Genomic DNA, 26,976 nt, shown 5'->3' on the forward strand with positions numbered 1-26,976 from the left:
ACAAGATCCACTGGATGGATAGCTAGCGTTAGCATGATATGCTACGCTAAAAGCATTTTCTGGACGATGCTATGCTAACAATTAGCATTAGCATTTTCTGCTCACATCTAAAGGGGAGGTGGGATTAATGGACTTTTTAGTCTTCTCTGAATTTCTGCTTTGAATTGGAAGTGCCACAAAGGAGTAACAAGCCTAGAACACAAAAAGTTCACAATGGGTACGTTTTATTCTCACCCCACTGCAAATCCCACCACCATACCCACCCACACATACAAACATTCTCCTTACCAGGGGTACATATGATGTAGTGTCAGTCACCGACCCTGTCCCTCACAGACCCTGGTCATGCTTTATGTCTATGGGAGGGCATTGCAACTTCAATTTTCTTTCTTATGCAACGAATGGGGTATGGATAGATGCCTTCACTGCTCTCTTCCGCTGTGACGTGGAAATATGGAAGATACATACAATCTCCGGGAGCCAGCATTGACATTATTAGGAACCAATTCATTTGAACTCAAGTAATAAGGGGACAGTTACGCCGATATCAACCCTCAACCGTTGATGCTCAATTACCACAGTTGTTTTTGATTACCTTGAAGCTTGAATCTTGAGGGTCAGTAGTTTATCCTAAGGCCTAGACCCTGACCCTGGACTACTCGATGACCGTTTTTAGATTTGAAAAGATTGGAGTTTATTTTGGATCAGGCATTGTTGTGATGAGCTGAAAACGCACCGTACTTCCATGACTTCTTCAACCAGCCACCTTACATTGACATGCAAACAAGTATACTAAAGGAGACGTATCTTCATGGAATTTGATATGTGCTTGTTTTATACCTCACATTTCCATGAACCGCTAGCTTTAAAATGGCCTAGAGTGAGAGTCTATTTATTGTGCTGTGGCCTGTCCTGCAAAGGAAGGCATGCAGCACAGGTCCAGGTTACGTGACTGATGACTTGTAGTGCCTGTATCAGGTCTCCAACTGCAGTCTTTCCCCATACCCCTCCCCCATCCATCCAATTCATCCATCCCCTCCTCCCTTTCTCGACACTGCAGTGCACCACAGGGCAGTCCGTCGCTTTTGTCTGCCTGCAGCTACAGCTGACACCAACAGTACGCTACACACACACACGGTACAGACCCCTTCCCCTTCTCAGCAATCATCACCTTTATCAGAAAGCTTTAAAACACACACAGAAGATGAACTATGAAATGATGACAAGAGCCACCTAAGGCTAATGTGATGCTAATACAGTAGCTAGCCTGAGTTGACGCTCGTCATAGCCCTCTTCTGGACTGATTCTGAACTCTCGGGAACGAGGGTGATTATTGTGCCTTAAAACACAAAAGGAAGAGAGGTGGCGCTTGATTAAACAGCACATTGGTCAGGGGATGGAAAAGAGGGAGGGATGAGGGAGAGTGTTGACTTGTTAAATGCTGCCTGAGGGACCAGCATTGTGTAGGATGCATCCCAAATGGCACCCTATTCTCTATAAAGTGCACTACTTTTGAACAGGGCCCATATGGACACAGGCATGGTCTTGGCACATAGCCCTTCTCCACAGATAAACATGTTCATTCTCCACAGCAGTGTAACATAAGGTTCTGACTTACACTGTGAATGTTCATCTTGTTCGCCTTAGGGGATGATAAGAGGTCATGGAACTGGGGGATACCCTGAAAGAATGTTATTGGGCCTCGGTTTATATTTTTTGGAGCCACGAAGTGCCCCTGATATGACTGAGTCCACATTTGAGCCACAAGATTTTCCCAAAGTGCAAAAATGTCCATTTCATGTGATATTGTGCAATGACTGTGTTTTTGTTGTAAACCTGTCGTCAGGCCAGACTAAATAATTATAAATGGGGGAAGACCAAAATGACATATTTAAAGAAATGACAAATGTGATTTTAGCTGCGCTACATGCAAAAGAAAGCATCTTGCATTGATGTTTAAAGTACAAAGATTAACTATGCTTTTAACACTTTCAGGGGCATGAGCTCATCTGGCGTTCCTCGCCCTACTGCTTGCTATTTTAGAGCAGCAGCACATGCCTTTCCGATCCTTACCTTGGTCGCGTTCCCCTGCTCAGAAGATAGGTTGACTGACAAATTGCTAGTATAACATTTGTGGTTAGCTGATACATATCTAGGAGTTGTAAGCTTTGGCAGTCGTCGGCAACACCTGGGCAGAGGAACGTGCCCCATAGCATGCTGGGAATCAATGAGTCATGAAGCATTATGATGGGGAAATGGAGGTGAGAATATCAAAACGCACATGAAAGTCTCTTATTTCAGTTCCTCCATGAGATCAATTGTTGTTCAGACTCCATTGATTGTGACAGGAATATTCTGCTTCGCTCGGGCTTGAAACATGCTCCTAAAAATCCATTCCTTTAAGCTAGCTTGGGCCATGAGATGTTCCTGACCACTTCACTAGAAAACTCTGGGCCTTACTCTTAGTCTATGCAAAGTCTGCCTGCCTTGCTGGTGATGCAGTCCCTGGCGCTTTCTCAATTATTACCCTCTTAATTTTCTCTGCTTGTTTGCACTGATTAGAAAATATTTGGCAGGTGAAAATATGGTGGAAGCTCATCAGTAGGCTGGCAGGCTTTCACCTGCTCAGTTCTTTCAGATCAGAGCAATGCAGGAAAGGAAACAAGGACAGATTTTAGACGATTGAGAAAGAGCCCCTGAAACTGTTTGGTGTGCCTTGAACATGTTGCTCCTTAGTTGTGAGAAGAGGGGTGTGTACTGTTATGACGCTTAGAAGACTTGGCATACAACCCTGACACCGGTCCTATTCATCTTCAATATTTAATTTATGAGGAAACGGACCTACTCCAGTAACCCAGTTCCAGTTGAATGAGCGCTTGCTTAAGAACGGAAAAGGAGGTTTGATGAAGCTTAATGTCCCAGTTTGTGAAAACTCAGGCCCAGACCTTAATATACTCCATTGTTGACACTTGAAGGTGTATAGCTGAATAACTTCAGTCTGGTACTTTCCCAAAGAGCTTGGTCTTACTGCTGCTGCTTGACTGTTGTCTTATTGACGGTGTATTTGGTGATGGGAAAGTAACTGTTCTTTTTACAAATCTTGATTGATATTCTTTGAGTTGAATACAGAGCTCTATTTTTCCACTTGGCAAAATGTTGAATCGAATAAAGTGAAAACCAAAACATTTGACTTGTTTCTTTTGAATAAACAAGATGAAGTTGCTGTTGTGTCCTTTGAGTGAAGTCAACTGAAACAACTACTGTAAATTCAAATTCAATCCACCACAAGCGACAACTTGTAACCATGGTACTGCTTGCAAAGTTTAATACATCACTTTAAAAACAGGTCTTGAAACGTAATGAAAGGAACTGTAAAAAATGACAAATCAAGAAGAAAAAAACCTGCAAATGCATACTTATGTCCCAAGCGTTCTCATGACCACTTACAGAGCTCAAGTTTGTTAAATATAGGTATTTATAGTATAGTCATGACTTCTGTACAGAGGGATCAGGCTAAAAATCATAAGTTTATTAGTTACCAATACAGGCCACTGTGAAAATGTTCACATGGTACAGTCAAGTCTTGTGTCCGTTCAAGGCTTAAAGCAACATGTTACATGCTTTGGCTGGAAATCTCTCGCAGTAATGAATACGTCTGAATATAAACATACACAGAAAATTGTACATAACTTCATGTGCTTGAAATCCTTCATGTTTTTTTTTCTCGAGACCTGGCTTCACATTTTTTCTGTAATAGTGGAGAAACAAGTGCATGAGCGAGAGAGAGAGAGAGATCTATGGTTGCAAACACAGGAGAAGGTTGGCGGGAACCAACCAAGGCTGCAACGCTACAAGTACTGCAGCCTAAAATGGGAAAGCAAAAGGAACATCCTTCAGGGATTACTGTACAGGCAGCAAAAGAGAAAAGAGGAAGAACGTTGAGGAGGAAGAGAAGCAATGGAAGCCTGATTGCCATGCATGGTACAGGAATTTATATATTTTTTTAAGGTGGAAGGAGAAAAATAATACAAATACAAAATCCCATTCACCTGTTCTTTTCTTCTTTACAATAACCAGTTCATCTCACTCATTTACAATGGCACTTTGTACTGTCACACACTCATGAACACAAAGCATTTAGCGTCTTTGTTCCACGCAAAAAGAATAGCCAACACCCTCGTTTTCAGTTCACCGTAAGCACAAGGGGAATGGACCAACAGAATATCTGGCAAAAAGCAAGAGCATAATAATATATTTCAGATGGATGTAAACAACAACGGTTCAAATAACCAAGGAAGCACTATCAGAACTAGCCCAGGTCCAGATCTGTTTGTGCATTCTTGACAAAGACTGCACAAACAGATTTGGTACCAGGCTATATAAGAACCAGATGGCGTTAAATCGCTGCACTTTCTTCTTTCACAGTACTCCTTTGAACACTTGATCCTAAATCTGTTTGTGCTTTAAAATCAACTACCAGCCAAAGGAGTTGGTCAAAGAACATACAGGTCTGGGACCAGGCTTCTTTCATTCTTCGGCGCACACAATGGAACCACTGACCCCTGGTGGCCATACAGAGAAAAGCTCCCTGTGTTAAATAGAACACTTGACCATTTTTCAAGCAAGTATAAACAAACCAGCAATAATTTAAAGAAACATAAAAGTAATATCACAAAGTACAAGCATGACTATGCCAGAGGCCATGTTGTCAAAAGTGCATCATTCACCCTTTAAATTGGGAAAATGAAAGAACGGGATACCACTCCAATCTTGGGAACAAACAGTGACACTCCATCATGCTCGAGGCAAAGAGCAAGAACAAAACCAAATCAGATATAAGCTCATCAAAACCTTCTGCATCCACACTCAATCTGTCTACAAACTCCAATCAATCTCCATCACCAAACAAACCGCAGTTGAGAGTAACATTGGAATACAGAGGCTGAAGCTGTGTAACTTTACCATTCAACTTGTGGGTTGCCATTGTCAAAGCAGATCTGGGATCAGTTATTTTGTTTTATTTATTATTCGTTTTTTTAAACATTTTTCCTACCTCCGAATTGTTAAATTAAGCACAAGTCCAGGGAAAACTGACCCCAGATCTGATGTTAGACGGTCAACCTCTGAACACTGGAATGGGGTGAATGTAGTGGGTATCAGGCCGGGGTAACAAGCAGCTCTGTACATAGGGTCTGATCATATCTTAAGAACAATTCAAGTAAGGCAACATGTTGAGATGAGATATGACTCATTTAGTGATGGAATGGATAGCGGTTTTTACTCGCGTCATGTTCACGGTTGTGGCTCCCGCTTCTAGTAGTGGCCCAATGAGTGAGCAGAAGAGGATTGTGGGATAGCTCTGGAGGACCATGCTGAACGACCAGCCTTTAAGTGACTCAAAAGGGTCAATGAAAGCTGCAAGGAAGGAAAAACATCACTACCTTGAACATGGAGAAGGTTAAGACAACGTAAGAATTCCATGGAGAAGCGTTCGAAAATAAACCGTTCATCGGACCAGCGCCAGACAGACAATGAATGGAAGTGAATGTTAGCAGTACAGAGAGTTAGCCATCAAAGTGGAAAAGTAAACACAACCTGTAGTGAATTTCAGCTAACTACTCAACAATCACATAAGCATAACTGTTTTAACTGTCATCCTATTCATTGAAACTTTTTTCAAATGATCTACAGTCACTTCACTTGATTTCCTGACCGCTGGTCACGTTTTCAACGCCAATCCTGTCGCATCAGCAACTGTGCTGGTCCAATGAATGTGTTTATTTTCAAACGTGGTCTTAAACGGGGTATTTTCAACCTAGCCTTGATCCCTTGTAGAAGAAAACAAATATGTCAAGTTCAGTCTTAAGAGCGACATGGGTGATATAACTAAAAAAAGTCTGTACAGTGTCAGAAAGTTATCAAGTCTTAGAATGGAAACTTTCTACAGTCAAAGATATTAAAGAACTCATTTGACTTTACCGAGAGGTAAGGTCATATAGTTCTGTGTAACTGCACTCCTCTATTCTAGAGCCAGGTCTCTCCTCAGGGATATACCGTAGGGCCTAGTAAGTTATATAACATCCAGAAGTGGTGATTAGTATGTAAACTTGTCACTCAAGTGTTTCTGCAACGACATGTTTTGGTGCGAGCGATTGGCGAGGGAACCAACAAGGACATAGCAGAGTGAAGCTGTTGTAGGTGGGCAGTTAATAACATTCAGATAGTGTGTGTGTGTGTGTGTGTGTGTGTGTGTGTGTGTGTGTGTGTGTGTGTGTGTGTGTGTGTGTATCTCTAAAGCGAGAAAGAACAAGAGGAGCTGGGCAAAAAGCAAACAACCAGTAACATCCACGTTAAAAAGAAACTCAATACGTCAGCATGTCAAAAGGTGCCCAGCTCTGCCGAGATTGTCTGTTGATTGGAGAGTGCAGGGTGGTGCTAAGGGTACCCGCCAGGTTCAAAGGAGCCAGGCATACTGGGAAATGTAGTTCAGAGAAAACCCAGCTTTGAGAATCTGTCCAGGTTGACCCTGCAGATTCCAGGACGCCATGGCTACTGTAACAGTCTCCATTTAGTTTAGATCCAATTGACACGGCGGAGTAACATTTTCATTTGTGCTAAGAAATTGAATTTGTGGCGGCAATTCACAAAGAATGTCTCTCTTCAGGTAATTCCACTTCCCCTTACAGCAGCTATAGATGATGCAAGTCAATGGCACTTTTTAATTTTTTTAATTTAATTTTTTTAATCAAACCAGCTCTGCATCTCTCCTCCTCTCCTTCCTCGTCCGTCAGGGCCTAGGAGGGTCCACGAGGGGCAGACGTGTGGCGCTGCCTTCCAGTCGAGGCTCTCGCTTCTTGTCTATGTGTCCATGAGAGCTCAGAGGGTCCAATATGAGGGAGGGCGCTTAGGTTCCGTGGCTTAGATCCCCATAAGACACTCCCACTCCTCTCCCTTCACATCTGGCCTCTGTCTGGCCTCTGGACACTGACGGAAAAGCGCATACACCCAGTTAACTTATAGTGGTCTGAGGGAGGGGAGGAGGGGGCAAGAGTGCACTAGATAGATGGCTGAGGGGCAGGGGCACTGGGCAGCAGTTGGGCAAGGGGGATCAGAGCGTACGGGGGGCTATTTGGGAAATAATTTGGGGCACAGTGCAGCTTTTGGAGTGTGGGCTTTGAGGTGGTAGGCGTTGGGGGAGTCACTAGTCACTTGTCCTCTATGTGGTCTGGGATGGTGGCGGCGGCCAGGGCGGCCCGGTACTGCAGCAGCACGCTGCGCACGCTCTTCACAAAGCCCTTGGAGAGAGGAAAGAGGGGGAAGCCAATGTCCGGGTACCCGCTCCGCTCGGGGAGGAAGCTCCGGTAGCTCTTCCTGCGCTTCTTTGGTCGCACCGCCGGCTGGCTGCCGCCCGCAGAGTCTGAGGTGGCTGCCCTAACAGACCCGGAGACCACCACGCTCACCCCGGCCACCTCACTGGCCAAGACGGCGCCGTCCAAGTTCTGGCTGAGCTCCTGCTGGGAAGCGGCGGTGGTGGAAAGGCTCAGGCCAGAGTCCTCCAGCTCTTCATCCCCGGTGCCCTGGGGCTTGTTAGGGGTACTGTGGGCCAGAAGATCCAAGGGGAGTGTCTCGTCTAGAGGCCCCACTGAGGGAGGCCTGTCCCGGGATGGTCTTGGCGGAGGGCCCCTCTCGGCTAGCTCGTGGAGCTCCAGCCAGGCCTCCAGGCGGTGCACCAGGCGCCAGCCGCTAGAGGTGAAGTGCTGCCGGATCTCCTGCTGGAACACCTGTTTGGAAACAGACAAAAGATAAATCATTATGGCTCAATATCCCCATGATCTGAATCATAACCTAGAAGAATAATTTATAACTTCTATAAGGCTTTTCATAGAATCTCGAAGCTCTTCAAGAGCAAAAACAAACAAGCAATATATCATGACAGGTCAACCAATAGGGGCCAAGTCTTTAGTCCGAAGATGGAGAGGGTCGGTTCACGGCTTGAGCGGAGGGAACTGGTCAGAGGATAGTGATGGAGGGTCTTTTAGCCACTGGGCCTCTTCCACTCTGTGTTGCACCCACTAGGTTGATACCTCAGCAGCCCTGGGTGCCAAAAACTCAGCACACAGAGTTCAGAATAGTAGCCAGTGGTCCTCACGACCAACCCTCTGCCTCAGCACTGCTGTATGCCTCCATCTCCCATTCCTATTGAGCGTCAGGCAACTCCTCAAATTATGTTCAAAAGATCATGAACTGGCAGCCGGGTGAAACAAAAAAAAGGCCAGACACATTTTCCCAAACAAAAACATACGCCAGCTAGCTAACAAGCCAAAAAGAGCTAACCTGTAAATTCGTGGCTCAAAAACACAAGATATGCAATAAAAAAAAAACACTTAAACACAAATATGTACAATATTTACAGACCTCTACCACGACAACCACCCAACTATAACTATCCATCACCACCTGCCATTTGTCCCCAACTCATCCAGTAATAAGATAAACCTTTTCTTCAAACTTCAGAAAATTGAAATGCGTCTTTGGCACTTTGACTTACAGGTTAAATTTGTACAGCAACTATCAGCATACAATAACCGCCCGTTTATTTGGAGGATTTTTACTGTGTTTTGTATTCACACAAATACAATCGAATCGTATACAAAATCTACACAAAACAGATTGATCCGATTTATCTAGTGTCAAACTGTATCCCGACCTCTATGGGAGTCTGCAGCAGCTGGGTCATGGACTGCACCATCTTGATGAGGGCCATCTCGTTGTAGCAGCGACTGTTCTCATAGCCCTCCTGCAGGCCCCGGTCACTGTCGAAACCTGCCTCATTGTAGTAGGGCTCGTTGACCAGGATCAGGCCTGGGAGAGACACACAGCACACTTTTTAGATTCTTCTAGACACACAATGAAGCATTAAAAAGGCCCAGCGCAGTCAAAAACGGGATTGTCCTGCATTTTATATACAGCGACTATACAAATGTCCATAACAGACTGACCAGGTGAAAGCTCTGATCCCTTGATGTCACTTGTTAAATCCACTTCAAAACAGTGTAGACGAAGGGGAGGAGACAGGTTAAAGAAGGAATTTTAAGCCTTGGATTGTATGTGTGTGCCATTTAGAGTGTGACTGGCCAAGACAAACGATTGACGTGCCTTTGAACAGGGTATGGTAGTAGGTGCCAGGCGCACCGGTAAATTAGGTAATAGACCATTAAGAGAATTCCAAACCTCTGCCAATAACAGCTAGTTTTCAGTTTTCCCCTCCCCACTCAGACCAATTCCAGACAGTCCTAGCAAAAATATTGCTCAAGAAATTGCTCTTCGCCTTTTTGACCATTTTAATTTAAAACAGACACAGTAAGGTGCTTAATTGTTAACCAGAAATGATTTGATATTGAGATTAAAACAGCTGCATTGGATCAGTAACGTTACAAAGGACCCAAATACCTTAGAAATCAAAGGCATTCACACATTAACCCTTCATTCTAGTGTACGTAAAGACTCAAACTTTGGTTAACCACAAACACCTTTGACAACTCAAATGTATTTAGCCTTTTGTGGATTAACCTGAAAAAACCTATTAGCATAGTTTGAGAAGGCAACAAATCCTATAATTGTCTCCAAAATCCTGAGGTGAATATTACTGATAGGAAGGTGAGGCAGTTTAACCACAACGGTCTTGTCAGAGGGTGATGGTGTGTGACACTCACTGTAGCCGAAGCAGACATGAGCAAATGAACGGCATGAATAAAACATACACTTCTGCTGCAGGGAAGACAATGGGGAGGGGTGGCCCTAAAGGACCCAAACCGGACTGGTAGAGATTCTGGATGAGGTTGGGGGGGGGGTGAATCTAGACTGCGCGTGACTAAGAGTAGGTCTAGTTAGGTCAGTTTAGACTCGCCTTGGATGGAGATGAGCACTTGCAGCAGGCTAGACTTGCTGGTCCACCTCTCTGTACCCTGTGGATGGATTAACAGGGAAGACAGTGTGAGGCACATTTTATACAAACAGATCATGTACAAAATAATATTTAAAAGGTCAAAGGGAAGGTAATGGATGGTCCAATAACAGTCAAAGGGAAGGTAATGGGTGGTCCTATAACAGTCAAAGGGAAGGTAATGGGTGGTCCAATAACAGTCAAAGGGAAGGTAATGGGTGGTCCAATAACAGTCAAAGGGAAGGTAATGGGTGGTCCAATAACAGTCAAAGGGAAGGTAATGGGTGGTCCAATAACAGTCAAAGGGAAGGTAATGGGTGGTCCAATAACAGTCAAAGGGAAGGTAATGGGTGGTCTAATAACAGTCAAAGGGAAGGTAATGGGTGGTCCAATAACAGTCAAAGGGAAGGTAATGGGTGGTCCAATAACAGTCAAAGGGAAGGTAATGGGTGTTCCAATAACAGTCAAAGGGAAGGTAATGGGTGGTCCAATAACAGTCAAAGGGAAGGTAATGGGTGGTCCAATAACAGTCAAAGGGAAGGTAATGGGTGGTCCAATAACAGTCAAAGGGAAGGTAATGGGTGGTCCAATAACAGTCAAAGGGAAGGTAATGGGTGGTCCAATAACAGTCAAAGGGAAGGTAATGGGTGGTCCAATAACAGTCAAAGGGAAGGTAATGGGTGGTCCAATAACAGTCAAAGGGAAGGTAATGGGTGGTCCAATAACAGTCAAAGGGAAGGTAATGGGTGGTCCAATAACAGTCAAAGGGAAGGTAATGGGTGGTCCAATAACAGTCAAAGGGAAGGTAATGGGTGGTCCAATAACAGTCAAAGGGAAGGTAATGGGTGGTCTAATAACAGTCAAAGGGAAGGTAATGGGTGGTCTAATAACAGTCAAAGGGAAGGTAATGGGTGGTCTAATAACAGTCAAAGGGAAGGTAATGGCTGGTCCAATAACAGTCAAAGGGAAGGTAATGGGTGGTCCTATAACAGTCAAAGGGAAGGTAATGGGTGGTCCAATAACAGTCAAAGGGAAGGTAATGGGTGGTCCAATAACAGTCAAAGGGAAGGTAATGGGTGGTCCAATAACAGTCAAAGGGAAGGTAATGGGTGGTCCAATAACAGTCAAAGGGAAGGTAATGGGTGGTCCAATAACAGTCAAAGGGAAGGTAATGAGTGGTCCAATAACAGTCAAAGGGAAGGTAATGGGTGGTCCAATAACAGTCAAAGGGAAGGTAATGGGTGGTCCTATAACAGTCAAAGGGAAGGTAATGGGTGGTCCAATAACAGTCAAAGGGAAGGTAATGGGTGGTCTAATAACAGTCAAAGGGAAGGTAATGGGTGGTCCAATAACAGTCAAAGGGAAGGTAATGGGTGGTCCAATAACAGTCAAAGGGAAGGTAATGGGTGGTCCAATAACAGTCAAAGGGAAGGTAATGGGTGGTCCAATAACAGTCAAAGGGAAGGTAATGGGTGGTCTAAGTATTTGACCTTTCTATCCTTGATGTTCTGTATTATGTCATGTTTCATGTTTTGTGTGGGCCCCAGGAAGAGTAGCTGCTGCTTTTGCAACCGCTAATGAGAATCCTAATAAAATAGCAAAAATACCAAGTATCACACTTTTTTCGGGAGGGGTAAAGGTCTACTTTTACCTTGCCAATCCAGGTGCCCAGCAGGCTGACGCAGACCTTGCCGTTGTCGTAGAGGTTGGGGTTGAGGCGCCCGCTGCACTGTGACAGGTAGCGGAAGAGGGGCGGCACCGACGGGTAAATGTTTGGCAGCTGGATGTCGAAAAGGAACAGGCCGTCCTCGTAAGGGGTGCGCGTGGGCCCCTTGATCAGGGCCGAGAACAGGTCCTATGAAGAGAGAGGGACAGGGTGAAGAAAGAGGAGAGGAATTGGGAATCACAAATGTCAACGAGAGTAGCACATGTTCACTATCAGAATTATCACTTATCTTAAAAAATAACAGCATGAAGAGTTTTTAAATCAAGGGTTTAATGAGTGCAGAGTCACTTAAGCCACTGAAGAGTGGTCTGATGCAATTGAACACTTGACTGTAATCGACTACATTCGGATCACTTCCAAACGGCTCTCTTCTCAGGTGTCGGTGAGCGTACCATGCGGTCCTCGAAGGTTTTGACCATGATGCCGTCGGGCAGCGAGGTGGCCAGCAGAGCCATCTCCTTCCTCACAGTGCTGAAAAACTTCTTGGCCTCGGCCGGCTGGAACTCCATCTTCTTAAAGGTGTGGGTGTCTGGCAGGAGTCAGATAAATGTTTTGGTATTCTAACAAGGCATTTAGTGAGTATTTGAAAAGGCCATTTTAAGTAATGGACCAGTGCATTTAAAAATGTTCAAAGAGGGCATTTTTGGGGGTATTTAAGTATGAAGTGTATTCTTCTCCCTGTACTACTAGTTTAGTGGAGGTCTCAGTAACAAAGACAAACCATGACAAGCTAAAAGCGCAGTATTGCATCCTCACCTGGTGACCACTCCAGCACAGAGAACACCTCTCCCTTGGCACTGGTGAAGGTGACTCCGGGCTTGCCACCACTCTGTTGGCACAGAACAGGCGTATCGCTTGGCCACTCTGGCGCCGTGCCTGGCGTCTTCGCCGCTGCCGCCTCCTCCTGGGGCCTTTCTTCGCCCCCTCTTTCCCCTCCCTCCGTACTCCCACTTCCTCCTGCCCCGCCCTCCACCACCGCCTCCATCCGCTCCTCCTCCACGATGGCCACATTGTCTAGGGTCTTCCTCAGGTTCTCCTGGAGCTTCTTGATGTCATCCAGGAAGCGCTTCTCCTTGGTGGGCTTCTCTGGCGTGATGGCAGTGGCGGCGTTGGCGTTAGTCCCGTTGGCGGCGGGCGCGGCACCGGACGTGGGCGAGGTAGGCGAGACGCCGGTCCATAGCTGCTCTACCGTCATGTTCTTCAGGCTCTCCAGGATCTTCAGGGCCTCCTTGAGCTCACGGAAGCCCCGCGGTGTGCCCTCTTTCCCGGGAAGCTTCTCTGCGGCATCACCCCCTCCTGCTCCAGGAGTGGTTCCCCCAGCACCGGTGCCTGGGCTGACTATAGCCCCAGCTCCCTCCAGGTCCTCTGAAGAGTTAGGTGGCTTGGTGGGGGTGGTGGCCCCTGCTTTGCCGCCCTCCTCTGGCGGGATGATGAAGGGGCTGGAGCCGGTGGGGGTGGGGGCCGGGGTGGCGGTGTCGTCGTTGGCGGGGTGCTGGTCGTCCTCGTTGGTGGTCAGGCCGTTGTCAGTCTCCCAGCTGTCGCTCTCGTCCTCCCACTCCTCCGTGGACAGGCCACTGCTGCTCTCCTCTACAGAGTCATAGTCAGTCTCCTCGATCTCAGACTCCACGTTGTACAGGTGCTAGATTGAGGGGGGGGTTAAAGAGAAAAACAAAATCACCTCGTTTATACGCACTGATTAATCATTGCTAACACTCATCGAGTGCTTTTTGTGTCAATATCAAAATGTTGTTATAGAATAATAGATTTTTAAAAGGGCAGCATGCAAGTCACTCTGCAGCATGCTAACGGCAACACAAATTCAGATTGAAAAGATAATTAGCACCAACACATAATTAGCATGAACAGAAACCGGAGAAAGAAGGTACAGCATTAGCACACTTCATTGACATAGTGAACACAGAACATTAACAGAAACCAATAGAGCCACCGATTAATGACCACTACAACTACCGCATGTGAGGGACAGAAAGACTACAATTACCATGAGTACCTGTGGTAGGACGATGGTCATGGAGTTGTCGGCCCACACCACCTCCACCTTGCTGCTCACGTCCACTCTGAAGACCTGACCTACTGACGTCTGGGCAGGTAAAAAAAAAGATTCAAAAAACGGTATGTGATAATACTCTTTCTACACTATAGTACCATACTGGATGATATTTCCTTTCAGATCACGCTTTTAGCAACTATGGTGGATCTGTAACCAGGCCAAAGCATCGGTACAACGTGGACCGGCAAAGAACACTCCAAGCACCACAGGGAAAAGTTCTAACATGTCAACAACCAAAATTAAAGACATTTTTTGAACTTACATCGTTCTCGCACTCCGTATTCCGCCCGTTCTCAGAGTTCCCTATCCTGATGACGATATCAGTGGTACGGAAGTGGAAGTCTGGGTGGTCGGCGATGTCGTACACACTAACATCCTCCTCTTCTCCTGTGACCTAAACAAACAAAACCACCATCCATTACTGATATCATGCAGCTCAAATAAGCCACCCTGTATAGTGCACTGTTTTTGAGCAGAGCAATAGGACCATGGGGCTATTGCTTTGGCCCAAAGTAGCGCACTGTGGAATAGGGTAATGTGGAATAGAGTCATTTCAGATTTGCCCAATTCAACGTCTTTAGAGCTATTAATGGAATATAAAAATAAATAAAAGGTTGTTGTTCCCCCGGCGACACGAGCCGACCCACAATGCCCAGCAGACTGACCTCCACGTCGTCGCTGGAGGCGTTGAGTTTGATCCACTTCACAGCACACGTCCTGCCTTTGTGGTCGCCCGACTGGATGACCCCGTACACGCCCGGGTCCGTAGGGGCTTGGGCTGTGTGACCACACAGAGACAGACACACAGAGAAAGACAGAGCTGAAGTTACATTTTGTGCCTCAGGTTGCATAGCTACAATAGTCATGTGTGTATTTCTGATCAATTTGATGTTATTTTAAATGGACCAAAAAATTATAAAAAAGTGCTTTTCTTTCAAAAACAAGGACATTTCTAAGTGACCCCAAACTTTTGAACGGTAGTGTACATTTTTTGCTAAACCGCTTATAAAAGCTGATAGTAGTAGTATTTCGACTGAAATGTCTAACATGCTAATTGCTAACCCGTTAGCTATCATTTTTACAACACCAATAATCACTAAATATTGGAGATAACGCTGTTGAATATGCCGATAATACGGGTTCAATGACACACACACAGTACAATACAGTCGGGAAAGTATTCAGACCCTTTGACTTATTCAATATTTTGTTAGGTTACAGCCTTATTCTAAAATGTATTAAATAGTTTTTTCCCCTCATCAATCTACACACAATACCCCATAATGACAAAGGAAAATCAGGTTGAGAAATGTTAGCAAAAAAATCAAATAAACTGAAATATCACATTTGCATAGGTATTCAGATCCTTTAAAACAGTACTTTGTTGAAGCACCTTTGGCAGCGACTAAAGCATAGAGTCTTTTTGGGTATGACGCAACAAGAACATTCAGAGGCTTGTCCCGAAGCCACTCCTGCGTTGTCTTGGCTGTGTGCTTAGGGTCATTATCCCGTTGGAAGGTGAACCTTCACCCCAGTCTGAGGAACTGAGCGCTCTGGAGCAGGTTTTCATCAAGGATCTCTCTGTACTTTGCTCCTTTCATCTTTGCCTCGATCCTGACCAGTCTCCCAGTCCCTGCCGCTGAAAAACATCCTCACTGCATGATGCTGCCACCACGCTTCACTGTAGGGATGGTGCCAGGTTTCCTACAGACGTGATGCTTGGCATTCAGGCCAACAAGTTCAATCTTCATTTTATCAGACCAGAGAATCTTGTTTCTCGTGGTCAGAGTCTTTAAGTGCCTTTTGGCAAACTCCAATAGAACGGAGTAAAGTACAATGAGATCCTTGATGAAAACCTGCACCAGAGCGCTCAGGACAGACGGGGGTGAAGGTTCACCTTCCAACAGGACAACGCAGAAGTGGCTTCAGGACAAGCCTCAATGTCCTTGAGTGGCCCAGCCAGAGCCTGAAAATAGCTGTGCAGCAACGCTCCCCATCCAACCTGACAGAGATTGAGAGGATCTGCAGAGAAGAATGAGAGGAACTCCCCAATTACAAATGTGCCAAGCCTGTAGCATCATATCCAAGAAGACGAGGCTGTAATCGCTGCCAAAGGTGCTTCAACAAAGTACTGAGTAAAGGGTGTGAATAATTATGGAAACGTGATATTTCAGTTTTAAAAAATGTATACATTTGCAAAAATGTCTAAAAACCTGTTTTTGCTTTGCCATTATGGGTTATTGTGTGTGGACTGATAAGGGGGGGGGGGGGGGGGGGGAACGAATCCATTTTAGAATAAGGCTGTAACGTAACAAAATGTGGAAAAAGGTCTGATTAATTTCCGAATGCACTGTACAAGGCCTGAAGACGAGTGTGAAGTGCGCTAGCTACTTACGTCGTTTGTCGACAACAAAGTCTCCGGGGCAGAACTCGTGGTTGTCCAGGTGCTGGATGGGGATGAGGTCATTGGAGCGGATGAGGGTCTCCATACGGCCGTCCTTCCAGAGGACGTCGGCCGAGGTCTTGGTGGACACCACCTCTACCGCCACCCTGACGGTAAAAAACAGGGAGACGGTAGATAATAGAACCAGTGACTTAGTAACTAATACTGGAATTTGTGTCTTCACTGACAAGGCCTAACTATTTCAGCAAGAAGTTCTGGTTAAGAGTGGAAAATGCCTACAGGTTATAGAATGTAATGTTAAACTGACTCAGCCATATGCGCAGCAGCAGAGCCAATCAAAGATATCGCAGGGTGAGTGGAGCCTGATCTCCTCTGTCACAGTCTCCCTCCACCCATAATATAAACTATATAAGAAAAGTCCTCTCACTGTCAACTGCGTTTATTTTCAGCAAACATGTGTAAATACAGTTGAAGTCGGAAGTTTACATACACCTTAGCCAAATACTGACAATTCCTGACATTTAATCCTCGTAAAAATTCGCTTTATTAAGTCAGTTAGGATCACCACTTTATTTTAAGAATGTGAAATGTCAGAAAAATAGTAGAGAGAATGATTTTTCAGCTTTTATTTCTTTCATCACATTCCCAGTGGGTCAGAAGTTTACATACACTCAATTAGAATTTGGTAGCATTGCCTTTAAATTGTTTAACTTGGGTCAAACGTTTCAGGTAGCCTTCCACAAGCTTCCCACAACAAGTTGGGTGAATTTTGGCCCATTCCTCCTGACAGAGCTGGTGTAACTGACTCAGGTTTGTAGGCCTCTTTGCTCGCACACGCTTTTTCAGTTCTGCCCACAAATTTTCTATGGGATTGAGGTCAGGGCTTTGTGATGGCCACTCCAATACCTTGACTGTTGTCCTTAAGCCATTTTGCCACAACTTTGGAAGTATGCTTGGGGTCATTGTCCATTTGGAAGACCCATTTGCGTTCAAGCTTGAACTTCCTGACTGATGTCCTGAGATGATGCTTCAATATATCCACAATTTTCCTGCCTCATGATGCCATCTATTTTGAGAAGTGCACCAGTCTCTCCTGCAGCAAAGCACCCCCACAACATGCTGTCGCCACCTCCGTGCTTCACGGTTGGGATGGTGTTCTTCAGCTTGCAAGCCTCCCCCTTTTTCCTCCAAACATAACGATGGTAAAGATGGTCATCAGTGGCTTCTTCCTTGCTAAACAGTCTTTCAGGTTGTCGATATAGGACAAATTATTACTGTAGATATAGATACTTTTGTACCTGTTTCCTCCAGCATCTTCACAAGGTCCTTTGCTGCTGTTCTGAGAATGATTTGCACTTTTCGCACCAAAGTACGTTCATCTCTAGGAGACAGAACGCGTCTCCTTCCTGAGCGGTATGACGGCTGCGTGGACCCATGGTGTTTATGCGTGCGTACTATTGTTTATACAGCTGAACATGGTACCTTCAGGCATTTGGAAATTGCTCCCAAGGATGAACCAGACCTGTGGAGGTCTACAATTTTTTCTGAGGTCCTGGCTGATATCTTTTGATTTTCCCATGTCGTCAAGCAAAGAGGCACTGAGTTTGAAGGTAGGCCTTGAAATACATCCACAGGTACACCTCCAATTGACTCAAATTATGTCAATTAGCCTATCAGAAGCTTCTGAAGCCATGACATCATTTTCTGGAATTTTCCAAGCTGTTTAAAGGCACAGTCAACTTAGTGTATGTAAAATTCTGACCCACTGGAATTGTGATACAGCGAATTATAAGTGAAATAATCTGTCTGTAAACAATTGTTGGAAAAATGACTTGTCCTAACCGACTTTCCAAAACTATAGTTTGTTAACAAGAAATTTGTGGAGTGGTTGAAAATGAGTTTTAATGACTCCAACCTAAGTGTATGTAAACTTCCAACTTCAACTGTATTTGTATGAACATAACAAGATTCAACTGAGAAAAACTGAACAAGTTCCACAGACATGAGACTAACGGAAATGGAATAATAAGTCCCTGAACAAAAGGGGGTCAAAATCAAAAGTAACAGTATCTGGTGTGGCCACCAGCTGCATTAAGTACTGCAGTGCATCTCCTCCTCATGGACTGCACCAGATTTGCCAGTTCTTGCTGTGAGATGTTACCCTACGCTTCCACCAAGGCACCTGCAAGTTCCCGGACATTTCTGGGGGGAATGGTCATAGCTCTCACCCTCCGATCCAACAGGTCCCAGACGTGATCAATGGGATTGAGATCCAGGCTCTTTGCTGGCGATGGCAGAACACTGACATTCCTGTCTTGCAGGAAATCATGCACAGAACGAGCAGTATGGCTGGTGGTATTGTCATGCTGGAGGGTCATGTCAGGATGAGCCTGCAGGAAGGGTACCACATGAGGGAGGAGGATGTCTTCCCTGTAACACACAGCGTTGAGATTGCCTGCAATGACAACAAGCTCAATCCGATGATGCTGTGACACACAGCCCCAGACCACGACGGACCCTCCACCTCCAAATCGATCCCGCTCCACAGTAGACACAATAAACACGAATCTGACCATCACCCCTGGTGAGACAAAACCGCGGCTCGTCAGTGAAGAGCACTTTTTGCCAGTCCTGTCTGGTCCAGCGACGGTGGGTTTGTGCCCACCTGCCTTACAACAGGCCTACAAGCCCTCAGTCCAGCCTCTCTCAGCCTATTGCGGACAGTCTGAGCACTGATGGAGGGATTTTGCATTCCTGGTGTAACTCGGGCAGTTGTTGCCATCCTGTACCTGTCCTGCAGGTGTGATGTTCGGATGTACCGATCCTGTGCAGGTGTTTTTACCACTGCGAGGACGATCATCCGTCCTGTCAGCTGTCCGTCCTGTCTCAGGCATTTATTGCCCTGGCCACATCTGGAGTCCTCATGCCTCTTGGCAGCATGCCTAAGGCACATTCACGCAGATGAGCAGGGACCCTGGGCGTTTTTCAGAGTCAGTAGAAAGGCCTCTTTAGTGTCCTAAACTTTCATAACTGACATTAATTGCCTACCCTCTGTAAGCTGTTAGTGACTGTTCCATAGGTGCATGTTCATTAATTGTTTATGGTTCATTGAACAAGCATGGGAAACAGTGTTTAAATCCTTTACAATGAAAATCTGTGAAGTTATTTGGATTTGTACGAATTATCTTTGAAAGACAGGGTCCTGAAAAGGGGACTGTCTTATTTTATTTTTTGCTGAGTTTGCATCTCATGTCGTGTCTTTTCTTTTCTTTCCCCCACTTAATCAATCCCCCACTAGAATTCAACCACTTTCCCCTTGCTCTGCCTCTTAACTTCAGTCACTACCTCCCCCTTGCCGTTTTATTCCCCCCATCAATCTTCCTCTCGCTCGCTCTCCCTCCCGCAACTCAATCTCAGCTTTTTTCTCCCCCTTGATCTCCCTTGCTCTTTTACCCTCAGTCTCCCTCTCCATCACCCTTCCCCCCCTCTCTCGCTCCGTCTGTCTCTTTCAATCAGAGGACCTGGATGTTATCTGGGCACACCTAAGCACATGCTACATGATTTATCAGCTGTCAGCTATATTTAACCACCAGATGTGATCTACAAGGCAGTTTAAAAGGAGGGAAATCACAGCCTTGGGCAGCATCTGAAATGGCATCATATTACCTGTATAATGCACTACTTTTAACCAAGGCTCTGGTCAAAATTAGTACACTACATAGGGAAGGGGTTGCCATTTCAGATGTGCAGCCTTGTAAAACCTGCCGCGTTCGAATGACGCCTGGTAGAATTTAAAGTACTTGAATTCTGCAATGTCTTGAGAAAAGGTTACATTGACCCAAACTTCAACCTATTTGGAAAGGTCAAACTAATGGTGCAGAGCTAGGCCTAATTGTGGGTACCGGTGTGATTTTTATAACATAGGAACTTAACTATTTCGTTTTTAGTCAAAGGACCACAAGGAGAGCAAGTGTGGTAGCGAGCGTATTCATTTTCACATTGCAACAATAATACTAGGTTTATGCAAGTATAACCTTTGGATTGTTATATGTACTAGATTCAAATTGGTACTAGGAAAAGTACTGGATTGGCACTAGATTGGTACTATATACTATATAGTGGTGCTAGACTGGTTCAAGATTTGAAAACAAGGCCAGGTCACACCGTCACTGGCAGCAGCCACACAGCCTAATAACAACAACCCGGGTCATTAGCAGACATCTGCTCTGAGAAATCAGCCTGAAATCGATCGCCGTAGTTAGTATCAAGCCATCAGAAAGTTCGTAAGGAGAAGAGGACATTTTCTGGGAGACAAGATGTTGGATCGATGAACACTGGTCCGTTCGGCTGGGGGACTGGGTGTAAGTTGATCGGCTCTGTGTGTAAGCGTCCCAAATGGAAGTGGCACCCTATTCCCCATGCACTGCTCTATTTTTGACAAAAGTAGTGTACTACATAGGGAGTAGGGTGCCATTTCGGGTGCAGCCCCTGTCTCTGGCCTAAGACAGAGGATAATGATGTGATTGTATATCTGTACAAGGCTGGGAGAGGCATGATGTGCCCTTGAGCAAGGCACTTCACCCTCATTTTCTCCAGGGGCGCCATACTGCTATGGCTGACCATGTAAAACAACACTTTTCACTGCACCTATCCGGTGAATGTGACCATAATAAATAAAAGTGACACTGGGTTCAAGGATGCAGCATTTTTGCCAGCGGGAAGCCGAATTCTTGCCAGCAAGCTATTGATCATCCTTTACACGTGCCAAGGAGAGAAGGGAATGGCCAGGGAGGGGCCATCTCCTGAATGGAGAGAGAAAGGGAGGGCGCAAGAGAGGGAGGAATTGCAGAAGTTCAGAAAGAAAGGGAGTGCGGGAGGGAGAGAAAGCAGAAGAGGGGAGAGGACTAAAGTGTGGCATAGCCTGCTACGTTTGTAGCCATTTATATACAATTGTAGTCTGCTACATTTAGTCACATAGCATACCATGAATACAAACGTATTTGACTGATAACTGGCTCACCTGTCGCCGGGCTTGAACTCGCGGGAGAACTTGGTCCTCTTCTTCTTGTGCTTCCTCTTCAGGTTGCGGATGGACAGAGGGATGCTCTTCTTCCTGTTCAGGCCCCCCAGACCGCCGCTCTGCGACGACGCCGTGCTGCTCGCCGATGACGTCAGCGACAAGGTGTCGTCCGTGTCCTCCGCCCCAGCCTCGTCGTCTGCGTCCTGCTCCGTGGGCTCGGGCCATGGGTCAGAGGGAGGAGCGCACAGGGTCAAGGGCTGGAGGGCGTGGTTGGGGCCGTTGTTGGGGTGGTGAGGGCGGGGGAGGGCGGTGTGGTCAGTGGGGTCTGGGTGGGTGTTGTCTGGCTTGAGGTCACCTGGGTGTGAGGAGGGGGGAGAGGACACGGGTGATGGTCGTTGAGTTGGTTTTACATGTATAATTGACTAGTGGTATAAGCAGTGACTTGGGACTGAGCAAAGCATGAAGAATAGATTTTAATTGTGGGGCGAACTACCCTGCACAAGGTGTGCAGTTATCAGATGGCCAGTTATCAGGTGTAGACTGTATGGATCTAAAATGATTCTACAACTGGAGTTTGAGCTCGTCATCTGTTTAAGTGAGGATATCTGACAAAACATGACAAGGCAACATTTCTGATGACCAACAGACATAAATCAAAATCAGCATGTACCGTAAAGACTGTCCGTCTTGTCGGCGGAGTGCTGGTTTGCACCTTGTGTCTCTGCATTCTCATTGGTCTTCTTCACTAACGACTCCTTCTTGAACATTCTTTTCAACTGCAGGAAGGACATTGTCATAGGACACTGACATAACACGAACCATGGCAAACACACAGTTGTTAGTGCATGCAACGAGGGAAGAAAGTTGGATACACGGAGTATCTCTGCAAATAGAGGCAACATTGTTTCCAAAATACAAGATGGGGACAGGCACGCACAATACCAGTCAAAAGTTTGGACACCTACTCATTCAAGGGTGTTTATTTTTACTATTTCCTACATTGTAGAAATAATAGTGAAGACCTCAAAACTATGAAATAACACATGGAATCATGTAGTAACCAAAAACAACAAAAAAGTGTTCAACAAATCAAAATATATTTTACATTTGAGATTCTTCAAAGTATTCTTCCCTTTGATGACAGCTTTGCAGACTCTTGGCGCTCACCAGCTTCACCTGGAATGCTTTCCCAACAGTCTTGAAGGAGTTCCCACATATGCGGACCATTTGTTGGCTGCTTTTCCTTCACTCTGCGGTCCAACTCATCCCAAACCATCTCAATTGGGATGAGGTCAGGTGAGCCGATGCAGCACTCCATCACTCTGATTCTTGGCAAAATTGCTCTTACACAGCCTGGAAGTGTGTCGGGTCATTGTCCTGTTGAAAAACAAATGATGGTCCCACTAAGCGCAAACCAGATGGAATGGCATACCGCTGCAGAATGCTGTGGTATCCATGCTGGTTAAGTGTGCCTTGAATTCTAAATAAATCACAGACAGTGTCAACAGCAAAGCACCCCCACACCACCTCCTCCATGCTTCACGGTGGGAACCACACATGCATAGATCCTCCGTTCACCTACTCTGCGTCTCACAAAGACACGGCAGTTGGAACCACAAATCTCAAATTTGGACGAAGACCAAAAGAACAGATTTTCACCCTTCTAATGTCCATTGCTTGTGTTTCTTGGCCCAAGCAAATCTCTTCTTATTGGTGTCCTTTAGTAGTGGTTTCTTTTCAACAATTCGACCATGAAGGCAGTCTCCTCTGAACAGTTGATGTTGAGATGTGTCCGTTACTTGAACTCTGTGTAGAATTTATTTGGGCTGCAATCTGAGGTGCAGTTAACTAATGAACTTATCCTCTGGGTCTTCCTTTCTTGTGGCGGTCCTCATGAGAGCCAGTTTCATCATAGCGCTTGATGGTTTTTGCGACTGTACTTGAATAAACCTGCAAAGTTCTTGAAATGTTCCAGATTAAGACATGAAGGTCAGTCAAAGTAATGGACTGTCATTTCTCCTTGGTATTTTACCAAATAGGGCTATCTTCTGTATACCCCCCCTACCTTGTCACAACCCAACTGAATGGCTCAAATGCATCAAGGAAAGAAATTGTTAATTGAAATGCATTCCAGGTGACTACCTCATGAAGCTGGTTGAGAGAATGCCAAGAGTGTGCAATGCTGTCATCAAGGCAAAGGGTGGCTACTTTGAATAATCTCAAATCTCAAATATATCTTGGTTTAACATGTTTTTGGTTACAACATGATTCCATATGTGTTATTTCATAGTTTTTATGTCTTCACTATTATTCTACAATGTAGAAAATAGTTAAAATAAAGAAAAACCCATGAACTAGTAGGTGTCTGAACCTTTGACTGGTATTGTATATATAGAAACAATTCCTCTCCCTGTCCTCCTCAACTCACACACCTTCCTGGCTACGGGGTCCTCCGGGAGTCCGGGGGCTCCGTCGGGCCACTCACAGGTGATGTCTCCCTTGGCTGGGAACACGTACAGAGCCCTCTCCCCCAGCTGCCTCTGGGTGTGGTCGTAGTAGCCCAGACGCTTCACTCTGGATCAGAACACACGTATGTAGGAGGGAGCGTGTTAATAGAAGGGTCATTAAAGCAGAAGAATGGGTGTGGCTAGGGATGAGCATCTCTCCATCTTGATACGATGCACTAACATTTGTTGCATGAGCACATTCTTTACTTCCATTAGCCCATACAAATGCCTTGAAAAACAGATTCACTACATGGGAAAAAAGAAATTTGTTCTGAAGTGTCTGTCCTATAGCAGAGATATAAGAAAGATGAGGAAACATGTATTTGTTTTTACATGCTTTTAACCCCTTATTTTTGGCACCTAACAGTCCAAGTACTGTCCAAGCCGTAAAAATTACAAATTGTATTTGGCCTTACTGCTATTTGCCCATATTAACACATTTTTGGCACTAACAGTCTCCATATACACTACCGTTCAAAAGTTTGAGGTCACTTAGAAATGTCCTTTCATTTTAAAACGCTAATTGATCATTAGAAAACCCTTTGCAATTATGTTAACACAGCTGAAAACGGTTCTGATTAAAAAGCAATAAAACTGGCCTTCTTTAGACTAGTTGAGTAACTGGACCATCAGCATTTGTGGGTTTGATTACATTTGTGGGTTCCATTACAATTGCAAAAGGGTTTTCTAATGCTCAATTAGCCTTTAAAAATTATAAACTTGGATTAGCTAACACAACGTGCCATTGGAACACAGAAATGATGGTTGCTGATAATGGGCCTCTGTATGCCTATGTAAATATCCCATTTTTTTTTTTTTTTTTGCCGTTTCCAGCTACAATAGTCATTTACAACATTAACAATGTCTACACTGTATTTCTGATCAATTCGATGTTGTTTTAAAAGGACAAAAAAAAGTGCTTTAATTTAAAAAACAAGGACATTTCTAAGTGACCCCAAACTTTTGAACGGTATCGTATAATTCTATCCATGTTTTCAACTCGTACCGGGAGACCTTTAGACAAGGCCTGTCGAGACCTGCTTAGCGTCGTCGAGCAAAATAACCGATGTGTTCATGGGAATCTCACCTTTCCACAGAGGCCTCGTATTAATGTTGTTGCCCAAACTGCTCGGACGCTACAGACAGAAGTTGGCAGATCGGCTGAACCGACTTCAGATGAGTCCCAAGTTGCTTGTGGGGGGTCGTAGAGCAAATCATTCGGACGCTACAGACGACATTGTGAGAAGACCGATTTTCGGATGTCTCAGGTTGACGAACACCGCTCTAGCTCTGTCAACTTTCACCGGGGATGCGGAAGTAGTGGATTGAGACGCATCCAATGTAGATCTCAACCTTAAACTGACATTTTTATGGGGTTATTTTTATTATGCTAAATCAATTTCCGCGGGGGCGTGGACAGCGACTTTAGGGGGTCAATATCGCACAGCTTTGAATATCACCCAGCTCAAAAGCGAATGGTTGTGACCGTTTGGAACTTGACTGAGAAGAGCTGCTCTTTCTCCAGCTTAGACCATAGGCTTACAGTGCAGCTCGCAAAAAATGAACGCACCTCACAATCACATCTCACACTTGCATGCATGTCTTAATTGGATGTCCTTGTTATGAAATGACAACTTCACCCTGTTCCTGTAAACATCCAATTAAGACATGCATGCAAGTGTGAGATGTGATTGTGAGGTGTATATATAACATGTGTAAACCAGATCACCAGAAACAGACTGTTCACACACTGTACATCTATAAAATGGAAAACTGCAGCCTCTATGCTCCCAAGTGTGGATGGATGGTAGAATGAATCTATGAATGCAGGACTCTACAGTGCGATCATTTTACTCTCATATGCGGCTAAATATTTGCTGTGCCACCTGGAATTCTGAAGTGCCAGAAAAATTAAGGATTCTAGCTTTAATGTCTCAAATATTTGTCATTACGCTCCTAAAGTTCCAGTTTCAACTGTTCTGCCTGCGGTTATGGAACCCCTACCTGTCCCAGACCTGCTGTTTTCAACTCTTAATGATCGTCTATGAAAAGCCAACTGACATTTATTCCTGATTATTATTTGACCATGCTTGTCATTTATGAACATTTTGAACATCTTGGCCATGTTCTGTTATAATCTCCACCCGGCACAGCCAGAAGAGGACTGGCCACCCCTCATAGCCTGGTTCCTCTCTAGGTTTCTTCCTAGGTTTTGGCCTTTCTAGGGAGTTTTTCCTAGCCACCGTGCTTACATTTACATTTAAGTCATTTAGCAGACGCTCTTATCCAGAGTGCTTCTACACCTGCATTGCTTGCTGTTTGGGGTGTTAGGCTGTGTTTCTGTACAGCACTTCGAGATATTAGCTGATGTACGAAGGGCTATATAAAATAAACTTGATTTGATTTGTGTGCACCTATATTTTTCAACTTAGGCACACACATGCACTTGTAAAAAAAAAAGGTCAGCGTAGAGACTTGAAATGAACAGACAAACGGGGTGCAGTACAGTACCTGCAGAGGTTCTCCTGTGAGATGGTGGACGGAGGTGGGTAGACGCTGTCCGTGCCCTTGGGGGAGTAACTCTTGGTGATCCACGTCACCTTCAGCTCCGCCACCTGGACCTATGGGGGGGGGGGCGGGGTCACATGAAAACACAGACGAGCATTTAGAGCAGTGACATCACGCGTACTTCAGCAGCTAAGCCTATTAATAGGTGGTATGGTATGTGGTCAGTAAAAACCAGGAAAAACTCAGGGCCAAAGTTTTTGCCTGTGGATAATGTACTACTATATCATACCTCTTCGACCACCACCCTGAACTTGCTCTTCTTGCGGAGTACGGGCTTGACCCCGGAGAGCCACTGGACATTGGAGAAGACTTTGGCCGGCCCGATCAGCACCTGGCCTGGGTAGAAACCATAGGTCTCGTCGAAGAACAGACCCTACCAACCAGGGAGGAGATGCATCTTACTAACACACAGAGGCAGTTTCCCTTAACCAGTCCATTGAGAATCTAAAACAGGTCTGTAACATATCCTGCTGCTCATTGGTCGTTTCAACAAATGACAAGAGAACATAGCTAGTACTTGACAAGCTTGTGTTTTTAAAATATTTTTAATAAGAGAAAGTTAACTGACTACGTAGAAACGGTTGTATTGTTTCTGAAATAACAGCCAAAGTGAACAGGAGTAACACCTAGGTATTCCCAGTCAAAACCCAAACAGTTTCCGAATTAATATTGGACGCACGCCACCTGCTACCTTAAACAAGATTAGGGTCGATTCCATTTAAACTCCATTTTCAGAA

At 45.1% G+C, this 26,976-nt stretch overlaps 1 protein-coding gene across 1 annotated transcript in view; it reads right to left on the minus strand.

Annotated features, from left to right (window-relative positions):
- Positions 1-3,305: 3,305 nt before the first annotated feature.
- Positions 3,306-26,976, minus strand: part of LOC120032910 ((E3-independent) E2 ubiquitin-conjugating enzyme UBE2O-like) — a 44,785-nt gene continuing 21,114 nt past the window's right edge. The window contains exons 6-21 of the mRNA XM_038979168.1: positions 26,469-26,612; positions 26,183-26,292; positions 23,597-23,738; positions 21,835-21,940; positions 21,165-21,519; positions 16,136-16,290; positions 14,406-14,518; positions 14,003-14,134; positions 13,681-13,770; positions 12,636-13,308; positions 12,426-12,584; positions 12,062-12,198; positions 11,595-11,798; positions 9,908-9,965; positions 8,708-8,862; positions 3,306-7,781 (exon numbers count right to left, since the gene is read on the minus strand). Of these exons, the coding sequence (XP_038835096.1) occupies positions 7,206-7,781; positions 8,708-8,862; positions 9,908-9,965; positions 11,595-11,798; positions 12,062-12,198; positions 12,426-12,584; positions 12,636-13,308; positions 13,681-13,770; positions 14,003-14,134; positions 14,406-14,518; positions 16,136-16,290; positions 21,165-21,519; positions 21,835-21,940; positions 23,597-23,738; positions 26,183-26,292; positions 26,469-26,612 (3,309 nt within the window). The 3' untranslated portion in view covers positions 3,306-7,205. The remainder of the gene's footprint in view (positions 7,782-8,707; positions 8,863-9,907; positions 9,966-11,594; positions 11,799-12,061; positions 12,199-12,425; positions 12,585-12,635; positions 13,309-13,680; positions 13,771-14,002; positions 14,135-14,405; positions 14,519-16,135; positions 16,291-21,164; positions 21,520-21,834; positions 21,941-23,596; positions 23,739-26,182; positions 26,293-26,468; positions 26,613-26,976) is intronic.

Source organism: Salvelinus namaycush, chromosome 39 (assembly GCF_016432855.1).
Source record: "Salvelinus namaycush isolate Seneca chromosome 39, SaNama_1.0, whole genome shotgun sequence".
Lineage (NCBI taxonomy): Eukaryota > Metazoa > Chordata > Actinopteri > Salmoniformes > Salmonidae > Salvelinus > Salvelinus namaycush.